The following is a 17,956-nucleotide window of genomic DNA, read 5'->3' as shown; positions in this document are numbered from 1 at the left end:
GAACAGTGAAATTAATTATTTCCTTGCCCTGATTGATGTCCTATTGTCCTTTGCAGAGGCGGCGGTGATCGCTCGGCGATGTCCTCCGGCGACGAGCAGTCGGACGAGGAGACGGTTCCTCTGTTCCGTCCTTTCACGAAGGAATCCTTGGCCGCCATCGAGGCCCGCATAGCCGAGGCCAACGCTCGCAAGGCGGAGAGGGAGAGGCTCAAGGCCGAGGGAGAGATCGGCCCGGACGGGGTGCCCGAACACTACTCCATCCCGCACCACGAGGACAGGCTAGAGCCGGATCCCAGCCTCGAAGTGGGCATGCCCCTGCCCAGGGCTCTCGCGCCGGATTTCCCTCCAGAGCTCATCGCCACGCCCATCGAAGACCTAGACAAGTACTATGAAAACGAAAGAGTAAGTCTTTCTTGTCCTCCCTTTTAGTCTGTCTAGCCTAGCCCATGAATGGACATCGATCCACAAGGATCTCTCAAAAGGACACGAGTACACAAATGTCCTTTTTGATGTCCTTGTTACTCTATTAGTTCCGAATGCAAAATTCTTCAAGGAAAACATTTTTGATTTTAAGGAAACAACCGAAGCACGATTTGAAGAGAGATATTGTAACATGATTTTTGATAATATGATAACTGTAAAACTATTTTAACATGTTAATCGCCACAAAACAAAATTTTGTTTGGACCTGCTGGGCCACGGAAAATAACTTATTTATTATGCAAGTGCATGAATCATGAGCCATTCATATGGCGGAAGCAAATATATTGTCTGCGAGACACACTCACTTTACCTGGAGAATAACGTAATAATCACATTTCACTTGGGCATGATAGAAGTTTGAGTGTTTGAGATATCGGCGACTATAACACAATACTAGTGGTCGATTTTAGAATCACTTATAAATGGGGGCTTCCACTATTTCTCGTTATTTTTGAGTACTTTTTTTCTTATCTTCTGTATATTACATGAAGAAATCAATTGAAAACGCTGTGGAATAAACTAATCATGTTGGTTCCTTTCTGAAGCTATTAGATTAGTCTGGGAATGAAAAATCCTTTTCCATGGTCTTTCTGTCGATTACGTTGTCATGGTAACACCATCAACCATCAAGCTATTCATATGACAATTTCTTTCTTATAATCTAAAATGGCAAAAAAATAAACAATAATAAACAAGGTAAAAAAGAAATTTAAAATGTTGAGTTACATTTCCTATCTTTGACTATCAGTTTTGGCTTAAATAAGGATGACAATCTCCACCTATTTTTGGTTTAACTATGCAATATTTGCATAGTATACCAATTACCATATGATGGACCAAATTTAAATCTTAAGGGCATATTAGAAGTTAAGAACTCTTGTTGACATGTTAAGTGACAATGAATCTTATGTAGAGTTTCGATTTCAGAATATAAAAATTATTAACTGGATAAAGCAAATATAAAGCATTGCTGATAGACAATATTTAAGGCAATGAAAGAAATGTTGGAGACTGTATGAGATACAGCTTCCAAAGCTATTCAATACTCAAACAAAGAATACAACCAGACATCAGAAAGAAAATGACCATTCTTAGCGCTGAGTTCCAACGGTCAGTTTTCTTCGAAATCATTCTCCATGAAGCAACCACATTACAAGAAAACCTATCAATATTTACCCTCTTCTTTTTCTCATTCCTATTTTCTTGAGGATCAGATTATAAAAGAGTTTCTAAAAACGAATATCTAATATAATCGCGCTAATATAATCGCGATAATGTTTTAATCATTTACAATCACATTTGACATTACACGAATAAAGTCCATTTCTCTTCTCAGACAATTGTTCATATCATTGATTTATTTTGGTATAATGCCACTCAACAATCAAAAATATAGCACAATCTGCTTGTCAGTTCATAAAATGTAGTAAATAATATAGGGTTATTCAAATAGAAGGAGCAGATTTTTCTTTAAATACATACGATGCATAACTGGATATAGGATATCTCGAAGTTGCATTCGTATAATACAGGTAATGTTTATACGTTTAATGTAATAATGTTTTTTTTAAAAAAACTGGAGATTCTTCAGAAAAATTGATTTATTGTTGCAATATACAAATATTGTACCCATTATTACATCGCAGATGGCATTCCATTATAAATTAAAACAAAGAATTACCTTATCATAAGTAGATGGACAAGTGATACAAGAAATTCATAGAAGATGCCAATGCAAAGGCGCTAATAGCCCTTGCCCTTTTAGGGCATCTGAACTGCTTTCGAATCTAGCTATAACAAATTCACAAACAAAGGAAGAAGAAACTTGGAAGTTCGCAACCAACTCTAAGACGTGTGTTTCAAACCTTATGTTTTACAACAATTCTTTTTGAGATCTTCAAAAAAGATTGTTGCAAAAGTGAGCTCATCAGGGACGTGGTTATTGAGCTCACTAAGCATGTGGTATATATCTCTCGCCATCTGTTAAATATAAATATTTTAAATAGGTTAAATAGGTATGTATTAATTCCTGTATTAATACATAATAGAAGAAAAGACCAAATGGGGCAAAGATTCCCTTGATCTTTTCATGGTAGGTTTAAGTGCTCTTAGCTTCTAATGATTTCAGATTCATTAAGGTTTCAATCCACAGAGTTATCTCCATTGATTGGCTGTTTTATACTATATAATTTGTGTACTCGTGTATTCCAATAATCAATGAAAATATACTTTAAAAGTTTTGTCACAATTAATAGTTTCAGATTATTTGATAGTATTCGGTCTATATATATACTAATTGTTCAATATTAAGTAATTTAATTCTAAGTGTTATTAACTGGAAATTGATGCTATCTCTTGAGACATTTGCATGACTGTTAATTACTAATATACAAAATAACAACTAAATTCTATTCTCGAAATAACAAATAACAATATAAGACAAAGAATACCTTTCTGTTCATGAGTGGTCGATCGATCTTGGCTTCAGAGAAAACCGGTGATCTCCACCCTTTGCTTGTTTTTCTGCCGACTGAAATTCATTTATTGTAACTTTTGCTTGCCCCTGCATTCTGGATCAAAGATGCAGAGCTAAATTAAAAATGCATGGCATAAGCAAACAGTTCAGACTACTTGCAGACGTATTGTCTAGCAAGGCCAATTTCTTTTTAGCGGTTATTGACCAAACCAATGATTTATTTACAGAAGGTTGGCCGGTGTTCCCATTCACTGTAACATTTACATGACAGATGATTTATAAAATGATAAGATACTATATTACTTCATACAGCGTATGAATAAAGATAAGTTTTGTGTGTTGTATAATAATCATTCTTTTACATGATCATCCATGTTTAATTATGAATTAAACGTGGATGATCATTTAATATTTAAATAGGAATAATAAGAAAAACGGTAGTATGAAAGTAAATGCATTTACCCATTATATTTACTAGTATAAGACAACGAATATATATATATAAAATTCAGAACAGAATGAACATAAAGATTGTGTACACATTGTCAAAATTTTGAGCCAAAAACGAATAAGTTCTTTGTAAAAGCATTTGTAAAAATTCAGATTTCTCATGTTCGATTTCATTTTATGTTTGTGATAACTGATTCGCATGTTTGCCTGGCGAGCTCGTTGCTGCTCCTGACAACCTATAGAATATTATTTCTCTAAGCCTGGCATCGATACCATTTCTACAAGAGTCGGAAACTTAATAATAGCAACCTCGTTGTAAGCATGGCATTAAACAGAGAAACGTATTTACCTTATAGCGTTTCGTGTTACTTTTTATACTATTCTACCTACAAATAAATGGACTCATCCATCCAGGTAAAACGTGAATTCGCCATTCTCTAAATTATTGCAATAATTAAACATCGTATGCTGCTTGCTGTGAATTCTGAATTGTGAATTCCATTTAACTAAAAGACAAGAAGGATTTTATTACAAAAATGCAGAAATCGTTTTATTATAGAAATGATAGTAGAAATTTTATAGATAGAAATTTTATTATAGAAATAGATAGAAATTTTATTATAGAAATGAACCAAAGATTCTTAGAACAGTAGACCGCTTTAACCGACCATCAATTTGATCTGCTTCAGATGTTCTTCGGTTTCCAAGCGATCCAACAAATATCTTCATTTTATTTTTTAACAATTTCATTATTTTATCTTTCTATATTTCATATAAGAGAAAAAAAAGCTAACTTAATGGGGAAGAACGAAAAATCACTGTTTTATATGCAGAACACACGTTTGATTTAAAAATAAATAACTGACAGCGAAAAAGCAAAATTCCCACAAGATAAGAGCAAAAGAAACAAGGTCAATGCTAAGCTAAAGCATATGTCTTTGAGATCGTAACTTAAAGTAATTATATAACTGAATGCTAATTAGTATTTTTAATTGATTCTAAGAAGTTACTTTCACCAAACTATAGTTCTAAATGAATTAACTTGACACCTGCGGCTTACAGTTTACGAATAATAAGTATTTATCAGGAGAATCAACAATATATTTATTCTGAATAAATAACTAAGCAATTAAAGAACTGTAATTAACTCCGGCTACACATTAACAAACAACCAGTTTTCGAAAATCAGGCGACTAAATTATGTAGTATTTCTGTTGTACTGTTTGGATAATGTTTATTCATTCATAGCCATATATTCTATGGTACAGAAAGAACATTCAGTGTCACTTTCGAATGTTCTTTCATTCTCTCCTTCAATTAGCAATTTGAAAACCATTTCGGAACGTTAAATTTTATAATATCCATCGTCAATCTTACTTCCATAAAAGGTATTGAATTATATTACTTTGATAATATTTAGTTTTTGGTCCAGCAAACTATTTTAAATTTTTTATGATGTTATTATCAAATTTCATGATTATTTTTTCTGGATTATAATAATCCTTTTGTAAAGTTTATTATTACTTATGACTATACATATAATAACGTATAAACTTATCTGAGACCTTAAGCTTATCCAAAGGGTATGGGGAGGGTTATTGAGGGTAAGGTGAGGAAGGTTAAAGGTTATTGAGGGTATGGTGTGAAAGTTTGGAAAAGAATCAAATGTCATCTATGCCATACTGTCATGGATCAAAATTACGAGATTCGCTCCTACATAGCCCCTTTGTTGCTTCTAAACAGGATATCAATTGAACTAACTAAGTTTAAAATGAATCCACATGAATTTGACTAAAATAAAAAGCCATTTAATTACTAAAAGTTTAAATTTAAATTTAAAATTAAAATGCAGTACAGTTCGAATATTTAGTCCAAAACATCAAAGCATTAAAAAATTTTACGTATGACTGAATTCAGCTTTTACATTCTATTCTTAACGATTTTTATTTCATGCAATTTATAAAAAGTCTAGAAACAATCATCCATGTTAAGACTAAGCGATAGTGGAAATTCTGCCCGAATAAAAAAAAGAAATTTTAAATAAAAATGTTTTAGCCATAACTTAGACAAAAGCAAAGATTCTATATGATAAAAATAAATAAAGCGTTCTAGTTTCAGTACAACAACTAAATATAAAAATGAAATCTACGATCGCAAATTTCAAATTATCATGTGAAAACATTATTATTTTTAAGTCATTATTTGTCTATCAGATTACGCATGTGTCGATATTTAGAAAAACGATTTTTTCATCTCAAAAAAAATCTCGAGCTCCGAAACCTTGTTTGCCAGCTAGAAAAATTGAAAATGAAAGTTTTAAAAAATTATATATATATATATATATATATATATATAGGGATAGAGACAGATAGAGAAGTCTCGTGATTGTTTCAAACCGGTTTAAACTGGTTAATGAGACTTAAATTAATTGACAATTCGTAAGAATTCAGAGAATGAATAATTTGGAAATCAAGTTGTAACTTTAGTTGGCGATAAATCGCCAAATGTGTCAACCTTCGGCATTATTTTTTAATATCACCAAAAGCTAAAAATTGATGCTTCAAAAGCGATAAATCGCCATTTTGTTGCCTACTCATTTTGAGGCTTCAAAAACCTCAAACCAAAGCAACATCATGTTCTCATATGATAAAAAGATAGTTGCATATTATTAAAACTGATTTTGAAAAATTTATTAACATTGAAGAAAACATTGCATAGCTGTAAAACTTGTAACACTGAAAAGTTACGTTTTTTTTTTTTTTTTTTTTTTTTTTTTAATTTTAAGATGATGTTAAAGTAATTTTTCCATGATATGATAGGAATTTACTTTGCAAAGAAATTAAAATTTCGCTTAATTTCTAGCTAATTAAAAATTCTAAAAACATTTTATTACTGAGTACCTAAAATCCATAAAGAAATGGCATGCCAAATTTCATAGTTGAAGTCCCTACAAAGCATTGCATAAAATTTCCGCACCATGTTATTGCGCTATTACATCATGCTTTCGCATTATGCTATTGTTCAGTTATTATATTGTCACGAAGATGCAAAGAATAACAGGTCACAAAGTAACGCCAAAGTCAAGTTTATTAGCTGTAAGCAACTGGTAACATGCAAGTGAAGAACTGCCTCCACTGCTTGTGGAACTCAGAATTTACACCTTTATAGAATAATCTAGAATTATAAAGATGGTTATAGAAAGTTCTAGAAGCTTCTATTGGGTTGGCAACTAAGTAATTGCGGATTTTTTTTAGAAAATCAAAGACAATTTTTCATGGAACTAAATAACTTTATTATGTAATTTATTGCCCATTTTGATCAATGACCTTTTGCTATCTTTCAGGCAGCATTATAATCCCACGTTCATAAAACTTCAGGTTTTTATTAGCAAAAACAAATCAGGTACGATTTGACATCATCATCATTATTGAAATTTTTACCATTCAAGGAGTTTTTACCATTCAAGGAGATCGAAACAAAAAGTAATCAGATGGTGCAAGGTCAGGACTATATGATGGATGGGGCAAAACATCCCAACCAAGCTCCAATAATTTTTGCCGAGCGACCAAAGATGTGCGTGGCCTTGCATTGTCATGATGGAATACAACACCTTTTCGATTTGTCAATTCGGGCCGCTTTTCTTCAACTGCATTGTTTAATTTCGTTAGTTGTTCAATGTAGACATCAGAATTAATCGTTTGGTTGGGTGGTAAGAGTTCAAAGTATACAATTCCTTTGTAATCCCACCAAACTGATAACAAAACCTTCTTTTGATGAATATCAGCTTTTGATGTTGTTTGAGTTGGTTCACCTGGCCTGCTCCACGATCTTTTCCGCTTGATACTGTTGTAAACAACCCATTTTTCATCGCCAGTTATCAGTCGTTTTAAAAATGGGTCATTTTCATTACGTTTCTTTAGCAAATATCAGCTGTTAATGCATTGCGTTAAATGCGTTTCTTTCAGTTCGTGAGGAACCCATGTATCGAGTTTTTGAACATAGCCAAGTTGTTTTAAGTGATTTTCAATGCATGTATGTGATACATGAAACTTCTCTGCAATCTCACGTGTTTTACTGTGACGATCCGAATTGATTATTGCTTTGATTAGGTCGTAATCAACTTCAACTGGACGACCAGGGCGTTTTTCATCTTTGAGTGAAAAATCACCAGAACGAAATTTGACAAACCAATTTTGACACTGCCGTTCTTTTAAGGCTTCGTCACCATAAACAGCACATAACTTTTTATGGGCTTGCGATGCGTTTTTCCCTTTGCGGAAATAAAAAAGCAAAATATGACGAAAATGTTCCTTTTGATTTTCCATTTTTCAACGAACGCCAAACTAAAACTACGCAACCGATCAAAAAACTTTTTTTACTGATTGACAGCTGAATTGCCAACTATCAAATACTAAAATGTGTTTTACATTTGTCCTACGTCTGCAAACCTAAAAATTCAACTGAAGCCATCTATGAGTGAAATCCGCAATTACTTAGTTGCCAACCCAATAGAACCTTAACAAACTAATGTTCAACCTTTAAATTAATGCTGCTTGGCTGGGATTCGAACCCCCGACCTTGTGCAAGCGCGTACTTCGCTTCATTTTATCCATCTAGATCTCTTCATTTTATGCTTGCCGTGTTAGTTCATATTGGAACAGCCGGACAAACAGAACAGATTTTGCATAAAATTGATAAAAATCTACAAATTTGGTGCATAGACCGTGTATTTCATCCATCTAGCTCAAAGCATTTTTGTGTTATCGTTGTCACAGACAGACGTACATTTTCCAAAAATGTGTTTTTCGAACTCAGGAAGGTCTAAAACATAGAGATTCGTCAAAATTTCAAGTTCGAATTTTTTGGCGATTGATATACTTTTTCTGTACCACTTGACGTATACGAGAAAGTAAAAATAATTATTTTTCAAAAGCTGAGCAATCTATAGACGGAACTCTATATAAACAACACTGCAGAACGAAGTTGGAAAAAATAAATAGCAAGAACACGTGCCGATGTTAGAAATAAACATTAATTTACAAAAGAACAAATGTTTCCGTTTTGAAATCCCACGCAAACCGAGCGCTCCTCCCCAGACGCCTTTTTTATTTACACTGGTCACATTTTCATTAATTTGTTTACTTGCAGCACGAATTTCGGAGAACTTAATAATGTATACTTAATCCGAGAGCCATCTCCGATTGCGTGCCCTTTTATGTCAGAGCAGCAAACACTGGCTGAAAGGGTCGGACCTTCCATTAGTAAGAAAAGAGTATACCAAAACTTGGTAATAAAACCAGGCAGTGGGTAAATTTCAACAATGAATCATCGGATGGTCTAAATTTAATGCCGAGAGCTTGCTTTTAGTACCAAAACAGGCGCCACCAATCCTGGATGACCTCTTGTGGGTGTTGTTGCCATGGTAACGCTGCATCCCGAGAATGAAAATGACCCGAATTCCGATCACCCTATAGACTAGTCTAAGTCCGAGTTAATTGAGTTTGCTTTTTAGTGATTCTGAGACAGAAATGCTCTTGTTGTTTGCTTTTTTTTTTTTTTCGTTTAAATTACCTTTTGGGCGTGGATTTAGGGGGGATTAACTAGAGCTAGAGATAATGCCCAAAACAAAAGAAATCACAGAAGACTAGGAAAACAAGTGAGAAAGAAAAGCGGTATTATATAAGGGGAAAATGCGTGCCAAGGTTAGAAATTTAATTAATGACATTCTGAGTCAAAAACAATATTAAATTTTGTGTTTTTAATTTAAAATATTTTTTTTGCATACAAGAAAGACTATTGCTTGAAAAATATTTACTTGTTGTCATGGTAACATAATGACATAAAGTCGAAAACACTATCAAACACAGATTAAAATATTAATTCAACGATGAATTTTTAACTATCTTCTGTGAATCTTTTTGTCAAAAATGAATAGTAACAATACAAATTGTTTTGTTCTCCTTTACAGTTTGTTAATATTATGTTTACAGATTGTTAATAACTTAGTAAAAAGGCTTAAGTTCCCATCATGCCATAGAAATATTTAAAAAATACCTTCAACTTAAAACTAATTTTTTTTATCATGTGAGAACATGATGCTGTTTTGGTTAAAAGGTTTTGAAGCTCAAAATCGAGCAGGCAATGAATAAAGCATAAATGGCAGTTTTCATCATCATCTTTTAATCGCATATATATATATATATATTACCTGCTTTTACCAGTATTGCACTATTATTATGTATGCTTCTTTGAAAGCAAATGCGTTTTTAAAAGGTTGTCCTGCTTTTACGAGTATTGCACTATTATTACGTATGCTTATTTGAGAGCAGATGCGTTTTTAAAAGGTTGACGTAGAACTATGACATCATAGCTGTTATTTCATCTCAAAATTAGTCTCAAGTTCAAAAACTTTGTTTGCCAGCTAGAAAAATTGAAAATGAAAATTTAAAAAAATTATCATTATATATAAAGAGAGGGATAAAGACCGATAGAGAAGTCTCGTGATTGTTTCAAACCGGTTTAGACTGGTTAATGACTTAAATGAATTAAGACAAATAATAACTTAAATATAATAATGTTCTCACATAATAATTTGAAATTTGCGAACGTAGATTCCATTTAAATGTTTTTTTGTATTTGGCTTCATTGCCAAATACCTCTTCTTTCCCATCTTGACTCTTTGGCATCTCTAGTAATTAAATTAATGTAAGGAACAACAATAAAATTATTGAATTAAAATATCTACAATTATCCTTTTTTAACTAATTTTATTTAATGTTTCCATATAAATAATTTTGGAGCTACGCTCACCAACTCCGAAGTTGTTCGATACTATATACAGTATTCGCCATTCTGGAAGCTTAATTTTTCCATAATGAGAATATACATTTTCCGATCGACCTATTTCCGATTCAAAATTGAAAGGTCTACATTGAGAGCATTCTTTTCTTGTAGCTCCAGTATCTGAATATTGAATCCTTTTTTTATTTATTTTTTTCATATTTTGCAGCCAACTTTAGCTTTTCTTTTCAGGTAGACTCTGGCTCTATCTTTCTTCGCGTTTTTTCTTCATCTGATATCGTTGGATATTCCATTAGTATTTTTTAAAAACAATGCAGGATTAACATGTGTATTGTTTAGATAGACAACTGCTAGCCAAGAGACAAAAAATTCCTGTTACTCGAAAAAACAAATCAGAGAGCTATTCATCATTTCTATTCCAAACAGTGTATCTAAAAGTGGAATTAACACATAAGATTGTTTTAATTAAAGCTTTACTTTTCCTTTTTTGCCACCATTTTACTGTTAAGTGCAATATAAATACTTACTATGATGGCATAATAATTTTCATTAATTATTTCAAGCAATACTGGTAAAACAAATTTTAAATGTCATGGATCAAGTGACTCGCTATCTACCAATCACAAAGCAAATAAAAAGCAATGTTTACGTATAAAAAATATTTATAATAGATATGTGCTTTACAAGAAAATATTTGTCATCAAACTGTTAAAACTTATCTTCAGCCAATGGCCTAGGAAGGTGAAATAGAACAAAATAAAAGGAATTTTAATCGCTCCTCTCTTTTCATTTGTAGGTTAAAAAGTAAAATGAACAAATTAACATTTTATTTTAATTATATTTCCCAAAAGTTATGTAAGAGCACTATATCCCCCTTCCCCCTTTATGTCGCTGCACCATCTGCTGTATACAGTTTGTCCCGCAAATATGAATCAATTTCAACCCATTACATGGAAGCTACTTTTATAACACAATAACTGATTTTCAAAAGTTGCAGCAAGAGAATATTTTCTGTAATATTTTGTTCGTTTCTATAATATTTTTTCAGCCACTTCTTAAATTATTTAAAATTAAATCATAATGAAATATTTCCATTGATTTTTTTTTTATGTTTTCGGATCATATTCAAGATTATTTTACTTGTAACAACAATATATTGCGAATCTCGAATCATATTATAACCTTCATCTATCGTTGACCACTTTAGATGTTTCGATATTCGTCTTGATTTTGTTTACTGTCTAGACATTTTGTAGAGTGATCTAATATAATAGACTTGCGTTTTGGTTTATTAATCTGGTACATTCGGTTTCTTTTTGAAGCAGCTCTTTTGTGCATTTTTACACATTTCTTGAAGTACTCGTATAAAGGCACTGTGGAATTTTCATTGCTTTTCAGTTCAAAATTCAATCATAGATTCATTTAATATTATATACAATATTTTAATTTTTCAACTAAATAAGACTATTCACTTGGAATTTTTCATACGGTGAAACGCAATGGAAAACATTATACTTCTTTCATGACGAGAGTTAGAGTCTTGAAGGAATGTACTGCACTGCATTCTAGCCAGTTCTGATTTCCTGGTATTCCGCATGCGCTATAATCAGGTGAATTTTTTTAACCATTCGATTTTAAAGGAAAAATTATGCAAAAATAAAGTGTTAGAAAGGGGCCTTTAAACTTTCTCCTTCTATAGATGAATATGAAAATGAATTTGAAAATGAAGAATAAACTAATGGTAAATAAAAAGAAAGAAAAGAAAATATCCTTTATAAAAATTTTCTTGTAAAAAAAAATAAGATAGTATTTTTTTACTATATAAATGTTTACTTTAGCTTTACATTTCAAAGTTACTTTTATTATTATTTACTTCGATCTTTATAAACAAGAGCAAGAACAGCAGAAAAGAATAAATATAAAAAATTATCTTAAAGTTAGATTTTTAATTAAAATTAATAATTTCATACTTAAAAATTTATGTATCAAAATTTTACAGTTATATCTCGAATTTTGCTAATAATAATTTTTATTATCGAATTATTCAAAATTAATCAAAAAGGAAATATTTATATTATGTTTAAATATGTTACTGTGCGTTGGAGCATTATATGTTACGATCCCCCTCCCCACACACACACACGCACACACTCCGTTTCTGTGCAGGTGTTGTGTAAATGTCCCAATAACTTTTTAACAAATTTGTAAACATTTCCAGTAATAATATTACAGACTTTGGTCGTTCATTATATTATTGAATTTATTTAATGTTGGATATTTTACGATAGAATACTTGGGAGTTCGCCATAAATAAGGTATGGCATGTGCCATATGAATATAAATTGACTTCATATCTTATTCTTACTGTAATAAGGTAAATTCTAAAACTTGTCTTCGATCTCATTTTTCCGTAATTTAATTTTTCTTCTAAATTTCAAATCCTATTAATAAAGAGAAGTAATTATACTAACTTGAAGGACGTCAGTCGAAATTGATTTTTATGACAAAACATTATTTGAGCATTAATTTCCTGTCACAAATTCGTCCCTCGAAGTGAAATAATGGTTTTCATCACGCAAAAATATTTTTCACTTTGACGACAAAACAATAATTTCCCAAGAAAAGAATATTTTATTTTTGTCATGAAATGAATGACTTCGTGAATTTACCAATAAAATATAATATTATTTTCAGGAGGAACTCAGAATTTAAACATAGGTCAAATCAAAGTTATTCTCATCAAAAATTACAAATAAATAGCAAAAAAACACGATCAATACTTCTCGTCCTATACTTATATTTGAGATCCCTTTATCCTTAATAGTATCATTCAAGTATTTTTTAATTCATACTTAAGTAATATATAATTTACCGCGCCAATCTTATTTCGAAACCCACTGAGCTTCACACAGAAAGTAACAGAGAGTTACGTTTGAGCACAACGCATGCCAATGTTCAACTAGATACTAGCTTTGATGTTGCGTTTCATGGGACGTTGCCGTTACTTTCGATGAAAGTTTCCGGTTTCTTATTTCACTACGGATGTTGCCAAGTGACTTTGACGTATTATGAATAAGTTTGTCTCAGTTTATATAACTTCAGGAATTTGAAATATTTCAAAGCAAAATACTTCTTGTGATTGCGAAAATTAAATATCTGTGTGGAATTAAAAGAAATTTTTTTATACTTTTTAGTCAGTTTTAAAGATATGGCATATTATTTTTTTTTATTTAAATAATTATTTTTTGTTTTTTTAGTCTTGTGAGTGTGAAATTTTGCAATCGATTATAAGCTATTTTCCAAACGACCTGACGACTGGACATGGCCCCATCTGTTGGAAATGAAAGTTTTAAATTGATTGCACAATTTGTACCAAGCAGACAAACAAACATATAGACTAAAAAGCAAGTTAATATTGCATTTTTATCCATTCCGAGCCTCGTTTAAAGTTTCAAACTCTATGTCTCATCGAGAAATTAGTTTTAAATTGATTGCAAAATTTGTGCAGAGCAGACAAACAAACATGTAGACTAGAGAGCAAGTTAATATTGCCTTTTTATTCAGTTCCGAGCCGTGTTTAAAGTTTCAATGTCTCATCGAGAAATTAGTTTTAAATTGATTGCAAAATTTGTGCAGAGCAAACAAACAAACATGTAGACTAGAGAGCAAGTTAGTATTGCATTTTTATTCAGTTCTGAACCGTGTTTAAAGTTTCAAAATCTATAGCTCATTGAGAAATTAGTTTTAAATTGATTGCAAAATTTGTGCAGAGCAGACAAACAAACATGTAGACTAAAGAGCAAGTTAATATTGCCTTTTTATTCAGTTCCGAGCCGTGTTTAAAGTTTCAAAGTCTCATCGAGAAATTAGTTTTAAATTGATTGCAAAATTTGTATCGAATAACAGAGAATACAGATTTAATGAATTTAAAGAAGGCGAACGAAAAGAATGTATCTAGGTATGTAATTTTAGTACCTATTTTGCATTTTTATATCACACTTTGTGCGAAATCTGTCTATGGGAAAACTATCAGTCCATCCATATCATACATCATGAATAGCTCAAAAACATAAACTATATGTGTGAAATTTGGTATTTTTATACTGCATATCAGTATTATATTTTAAACCAAATCCTTGGAAGGAGTAAATGTTTGTCAATTAGTATATTTTTATGCATGCTAATTCGATTATTACTACGGAAAAGGTAAATGCCAAGATAAATGATCGCCGAATAGCACATTAGTGTGAAATTTTCATTTGATGATCAAATGGAAAAGGTTAAAAAGTATAAACAATTTTATCTTCACTATAATACGAAACCAAACACAAAAGTCATCAAGTTACGTATAAGTAATTGCGTATCAAGTTACGCAGAGGGCGAAATTCTGCTGATACGTACTCATACATCTAATCTCTTCAGAAAAGAGTACTTATAGCATTACATCATAAATAAGATGAATGTGTGATCTACATTTGATGAGGCTCTAATCTATTTGAGATATGGAAACCTTTATAAATCCATTTAAAAAGTACATTTATTATTTATGACATATGCTCATTCGAAAATCTTTTTGAAGCGAAGGGAAGAGATTCCTACAAAAATTGAAGGCCTTATAGCTTATCCAGTTTACACGTAATTCCTGCACTGCATAAAATATAATCTACTATTCATTATCGAATTTGAAAACGCGAAAACTTCTTGCCTGTGCATCAAGAGACAGTTATTTCGACAAAAAAGGGGTGAAAGGAAAGATGAAAGGAGGGGATATTTACATTTAACAATAGGTTGGATTCAGATTATTCACGGAATCAAAAGGTATAATAATTTCTCATCTTTCTGCATATCACTCCTTAGCGAAGTACAATCACCGAAAAGTGATGGTCTCAGAATCCTGAAACGAACAATATATTTTAAAGACCCTTTTGATTCTGAAACTTTCGGAAACCCTTTATAATCAATGACAGTTCAAGATGCGGCACATATTAAGCTCATAATATTAGGATCTCAACACATATTAGAGACAAAGAACTCAATGAAATTATACAACTTTCAACTGAAATATATTTTAACATCATAATCTGTATAGATTGGCAGGCTCTATATTCCATCATTAATTTTACATGATGGAATGAATGAATAAATTTCATCATGCATTTTGCATAATGGAATGATAGTCATGTGCTTTATAGGACAGATTATTAGAGAGAGAACCAAATTCAGTGAATGGTTACTTCGTAGTAGTAAGTGTCCATTAAGAAAATTTAGTCAATTTTTAATTAAAATTAGTTAGAATTTTAACCTTTTTTCTTGGTAACATCAGACCATATTATGATACAAAATCTAATATTATTCCTTTTTAATATCCAAAAAATCAGATTTTTATCAATTCTCAATTTTATTTCCGCTCAATTTATAAAATTTCCGTATAAAATTTTTCAAAAAAATTTATTGTTTTCAATACAGGGTTTACATTCATGGTCTTAGTGAAGATATTAAATATTTTTGTGTGCATTTTATCGCTTCTGTATAACTAAGATTAGGTTTAAAAAAATAAAACAAAAAACAGACAAATCAAGCCCAGAATGGTAACTTGTTACAATGGTTCGGACTACTTTTATTTATTTTTTTATTGCTCAAATACTTCCATCAAAGATTTTTTTAAAGAAAAATAAAGAACTTTCCGCACCAAAGATATAATATCTGCAATTAACCATGAAATTCTGTGGTCCACAACAGCTATTTTCTTCAGTTTAATAACACAGCTTTCTCATATCTTGAACCCGAGACAGAATTTCTCTAACTACGTACGTGGTGATTAACCATCAGATCCAAAATTATAGCTAGGCCTTGTTACAGCCTATCACATGCACCTCCAAATTTACGACACAAGCCCCGAATCACCCCCTAAGGTAAACTTCTACCTATTCTTTGCGCTGCGTGACGCCATTTCCTTCGGTCAATATTTAATAGAGAACTATGGTTTCCTTTCGGACCAATAAGGGTAGCGGAACCTTTTCCCAGCAGCGAATGTGATTTAGGTGGCTTATCATCAGATGGATTCGGAGCGGTAAACATAAATACTGCACAAGACTTTCATTTATTTATTTATTTTCTTCTTTGGAAAAAGAGCAGTTTTCAGAATATGGAATAAGTTAACGTTAAATGAAGTTAAAGCGAGCAGAAAAAGAACAAGAACGATTTTTTTTTAATTGCGGTTTATTTTTGAAAGATTAATATCGTCTGACAGTTTGAAAAACTTGCTGTGGGTGAGCTCCATTCAACCAAATGCAGAAAAAAGAGGGGTGTTGGGTAGACAGATGGACACATTTGGATGGACATTTTTTTTTAATTCATATCTTTTATTTTTGAAAATAGATTTGATTATTCTTTCAATTTTGATTTTGATTTATATCTCGACGTATTTTTTAAAAATTTAGATGGAGGCAGTTTGATTTAGTTTAAAAATTTAAGCAAACTGGAAAATCTCACTTAACTGAAGTAAAAATGTACTTCTTTTTTAGACTGTGACTTCTTAGTGACTGTGATCTTTTAGACTGAGACTTCTTAGATAGACCTTTTTAAAATTACTAATATGCCCTTTTGACTTAAAATAACATCATTTAAATCTTTTTTTTTGTATGTAAATGAAAGCGTTTAATAAATCATTTCGTTTAAATGAATTATAAATATGAAAAGTGAAATTAAAAATTATTTCCTATTCATGGTTTTGACATAGACATATTTTCATTAGCAAATTGAAAATATGCAAAGAAAGGAAGCTAAGAGTTGGGCTTGACGCATGCGCATCACAGAAGGATTCCAATCCTCTGCCGTTATTTCAAATAAATGATTTTTGTCATGCGTAAGAAATAGCAAAAATATGAATCAGTGTAATCATTTTAATAGCTCTCGCAAGATTTTTCAAAAATAAATATTAGATAACAATTTTTATCTCTTGTTATTCGGATTTTATCAAAAAATTTAAATGTGAAATATTTTTTTTTTTTTTACTTTTATGCTTGTTATGTGCTCTGCTAAACTTTATTGGAAAACCTTTTTTTTTATTTCAAGAAAATTTTATTCAGATTTATTTTAATTTTTCGTTCTCTTAGCAACTAATTCAACAAAAAATAGAACTCTTAGCTTTAGAACAAAAATAGAACTTTAGCAGAGCACAAAATTATGTGCTCTGCTAAACTTTATTGGAAAACCTTTTTTTTTTATTTCAAGAAAATTTTATTCAGATTTATTTTAATTTTTCGTTCTCTTAGCAACTAATTCAACAAAAAATAGAACTTACACAAGTTGCAAACAAATTCCAAAATTTCTGCAAAAATCTCATTTAAAAAATTATGCAGCATTGCAATGCACAGTATAAATAGTATATAATGTAAATGTGCCAAAAATTTAACTTAATTGATATACTGATTCAGTAGAGTCAAGCTCTAAATGTTATTTTTTTTAAGTAATACTAAGAAATTTTAAAATAAAAGAGCAAAAAAAAAAAAATTGAGATTGAACAGAAACTGGTTTCCAATAATTAAATTTTTGATCTCGCTAATCGCTTATAAACTTTATGTGATGTTTCACGGGAATTAAGATATTTTAAAAAGTTTCAATCACTGAAGATGCTATGTATAAGCAAATTTAAATGTTGCAGACAATCTAAAAATTAGTACAAGTTTAAATTTTTATATTGAATTTATCAAAATATATTCAAATTATAGACTATATTTTTACGTT

General features: G+C 31.0%; 1 protein-coding gene across 12 annotated transcripts in view; it reads left to right on the top strand.

Moving 5' to 3' along the window:
* Positions 1-17,956, top strand: part of LOC129968177 (sodium channel protein para-like) — a 251,121-nt gene that overhangs the window by 137,648 nt on the left and 95,517 nt on the right. For all 12 annotated transcript variants that reach the window (XM_056082022.1, XM_056082018.1, XM_056082026.1 and 9 more), the window contains exon 2: positions 57-402. In XM_056082022.1, coding sequence (XP_055937997.1) covers positions 79-402 — 324 coding nt within the window. In that variant the 5' untranslated portion in view covers positions 57-78. The remainder of the gene's footprint in view (positions 1-56; positions 403-17,956) is intronic.

Source organism: Argiope bruennichi, chromosome 5 (assembly GCF_947563725.1).
Source record: "Argiope bruennichi chromosome 5, qqArgBrue1.1, whole genome shotgun sequence".
Classification (NCBI taxonomy): domain Eukaryota; kingdom Metazoa; phylum Arthropoda; class Arachnida; order Araneae; family Araneidae; genus Argiope; species Argiope bruennichi.
Note: the sequence above shows the minus strand (reverse complement) of the source record. Positions and strands in the feature narration are given on the sequence as shown.